At 34.7% G+C, this 2,500-nt stretch overlaps 1 protein-coding gene across 1 annotated transcript in view; it reads left to right on the top strand.

Moving 5' to 3' along the window:
* Positions 1-2,422, top strand: part of LOC134259936 (laminin subunit alpha lam-3-like) — a gene marked incomplete at its 3' end in the record, with an annotated part of 13,547 nt that extends 11,125 nt beyond the window's left edge. The window contains exon 6 of the mRNA XM_062742530.1: positions 2,235-2,422. Within this exon, the coding sequence (XP_062598514.1) occupies positions 2,235-2,422 (188 nt within the window). The remainder of the gene's footprint in view (positions 1-2,234) is intronic.
* Between the last annotated feature and the right edge of the window lie 78 nt (positions 2,423-2,500).

Genomic DNA, 2,500 nt, shown 5'->3' with positions numbered 1-2,500 from the left:
TAAGTCTTTTTTTTTTTTAAATTCAGATTGATTGATTGATTGTACTTTGTTTAACGTCCCTTCGGGGATTTTTTCACTCATATGGAGACGCCGCCACTTGCCGGTGGAGAGCTGCAAATTTTGTCCTATACTAGACACTAAAAGGCCATTGAGCAGGGAGGGATCATTTTCGTGCCAGCACCTACTGCGACACGGGACCTCAATTTTAACGGTCTCATCCGAAGGACCGAACTCCACGTCCCACAGGGGGATTCGAACCCGCGACGTAAGGATCAACTGTTTACTTCGCGACTCTAGAGCAGACGCTCTAACCACTGCGCCACACGATCAACTTGATATTTCAGAAACGACGTAATAATACCATGTAAAATAAGTTTCATGTTTTAAAGACTCCATCATAAATACGTTTTAGACATGTGTTGCATCTGCCAATTCTTCTTCCGTCCTTAAGACTTATTTTCCGACCGTCAGATCTTTGAATGATAACATATTTTAAACGAATGTTCATTGTAGCTCTCCGTTTAGCTGCAGAACTGTAGCTCTCTGCTTGAGAAATTTGGATAGATAAAGAGAACAACAGATCCATACGCAAAAATCTTCGATTTACGTTGCCGTTTTTGATCGCTCATGCATTTCTGATTTATTACTTGTATTTTATGCTTTTTCCCGATTAAGAAATAGCATACGATAATTTACCATATGTGTTACTCCTATTTTGGGGTTAAAGAATGTTCTTTGAAAGATATCATTGTGAAAAATCACCAGAAATACATCTCAAAGTGAGCGACCAAAAATTGGCGGCGTACAGCATTTAGATCTGTTCTGCAGGTACTCTCCGGTTTGACATTCAATATGTATTTTTTCGGAGAACTAAGGTTCTGTGGCTTATATATATATATATATATATATATATATATATATATATATATATATATATATATATATATATATATATATATATATATACTGAAAGGATTAAGAAACGCATAATTATTAAACTTTTGATTTTAAATAATTGAAATAATTATTTTAAAATATGTTTTCCACCTTAGTTATCATACATTCTAATCCATCTTTAATCACCAAGTTACCAAAATTTTGTGTGATTTTGAATGATATTTCATGAGATATTGATATCAATATGTCGTCACCCCCAAAAAATAAAAACTAAAAATTCTCATAATCTCCCTTTTGCATCAGGAACAAACTTAAATTTTCCTGTGCATTGAGTTCACCAGAGCATTTTTCTTTTTCCTAACATTATTATTCAACCCTTCCGTCGGTAGTCTTAATGTCTGAGATTAGCCTTGTTATTCCAAAGCCAACAAATCCCCCCGCCCAATCGAATACGAATTTTCGATTTAGGATAGAATGTATGGAACCCAGCAGGTTTGGTACACGTGGATGTTTGAAAAGAAAGGCTCGACAAAATAAGCTAAATTTTTCCAGTGTAAACATGCTAAAAAAATCACGCAAACGACGCGTACGTGCGCGTTTGAGAGTAAAATCAACGTAAAGTGACCAAGCTCGTTGCCCAAGTTAGAGCAGAAAGTTTCTGTCAATTTTTGGGTGGAAAAAGGAGTATGATTGTCTGCTGTATAAATCGGTTTCAGTGATAATGCCTTGACAATAACCGAGGTGACATGATGAAAATCCTTATCTCGTTGTTACGCGCAAATGTCGCCGTCATGGTTGGTTGGAAACATTTTAAGTTTACTCTCTGACAACCAAAAAAAAATTATTTGGTTTAAAAGTTGAAAACAATCTGTATGTAGCAGCATGTTTTTGCCTTTTTATTAACTTATGCAATTTTGAATTCAATTACTAATCTCACAGTAGCTTCCGTCAGCCATACCACGATTGAAAGAAATTCATTCTGACTGCAAATATGCAAAAACGATTTCTATAACTCCAATGCATCGTATGACACTACAAAATTTTATCACAAAATTATCATCATCAACATGCAAGTGTTTTTGGCTTTTTATCACTTCCCCTATGTGACGCCATACTTTTCATGGTTGAGTACTTTTGACCAGCGATTTTAGTGCAAAGAAACCAAAATACACATCTGACCAATTTTCATATTTTTCCGCCACATAGCGTTTCTTTTTCCTTTCAATATATATATATATATACATATATATATATAGAGAGAGAGAGAGAGAGAGAGAGAGAGAGAGAGAGAGAGAGAGAGAGAGAGATTCATTTGCAATAATTGAATTTTTTTGTAGATTTTATATGTCATACGTATCGACGAGACGAAGTCAGACAGGACTTATGTACAGTGATTATAATAACAGGAAAAGGATTACTTATCTATCTTGTAATGGAGACGAAAAAGAAGCATCCCAATGCAGATTTAGCACATCTAGCTATATGTCAAGTTATTCATCGTTGGCAGTTTTGGAGTGTCGATCAGGTAAACTTTATCTAGTAGTAACAAATCTGAAAAAAAAAAAATAGTTGATAATTAGAATAGAAATAAAAATTGAAGGGG

This window comes from Saccostrea cucullata, unplaced genomic scaffold (genome assembly GCF_032062105.1).
Source record: "Saccostrea cucullata isolate Sc308-1 unplaced genomic scaffold, CSIRO_AGI_Scuc_v1 ctg16129, whole genome shotgun sequence".
Lineage (NCBI taxonomy): Eukaryota > Metazoa > Mollusca > Bivalvia > Ostreida > Ostreidae > Saccostrea > Saccostrea cuccullata.
The sequence above is the reverse complement of the archived record's forward strand: the minus strand, read 5'-3'. Positions and strand labels throughout refer to the sequence as shown.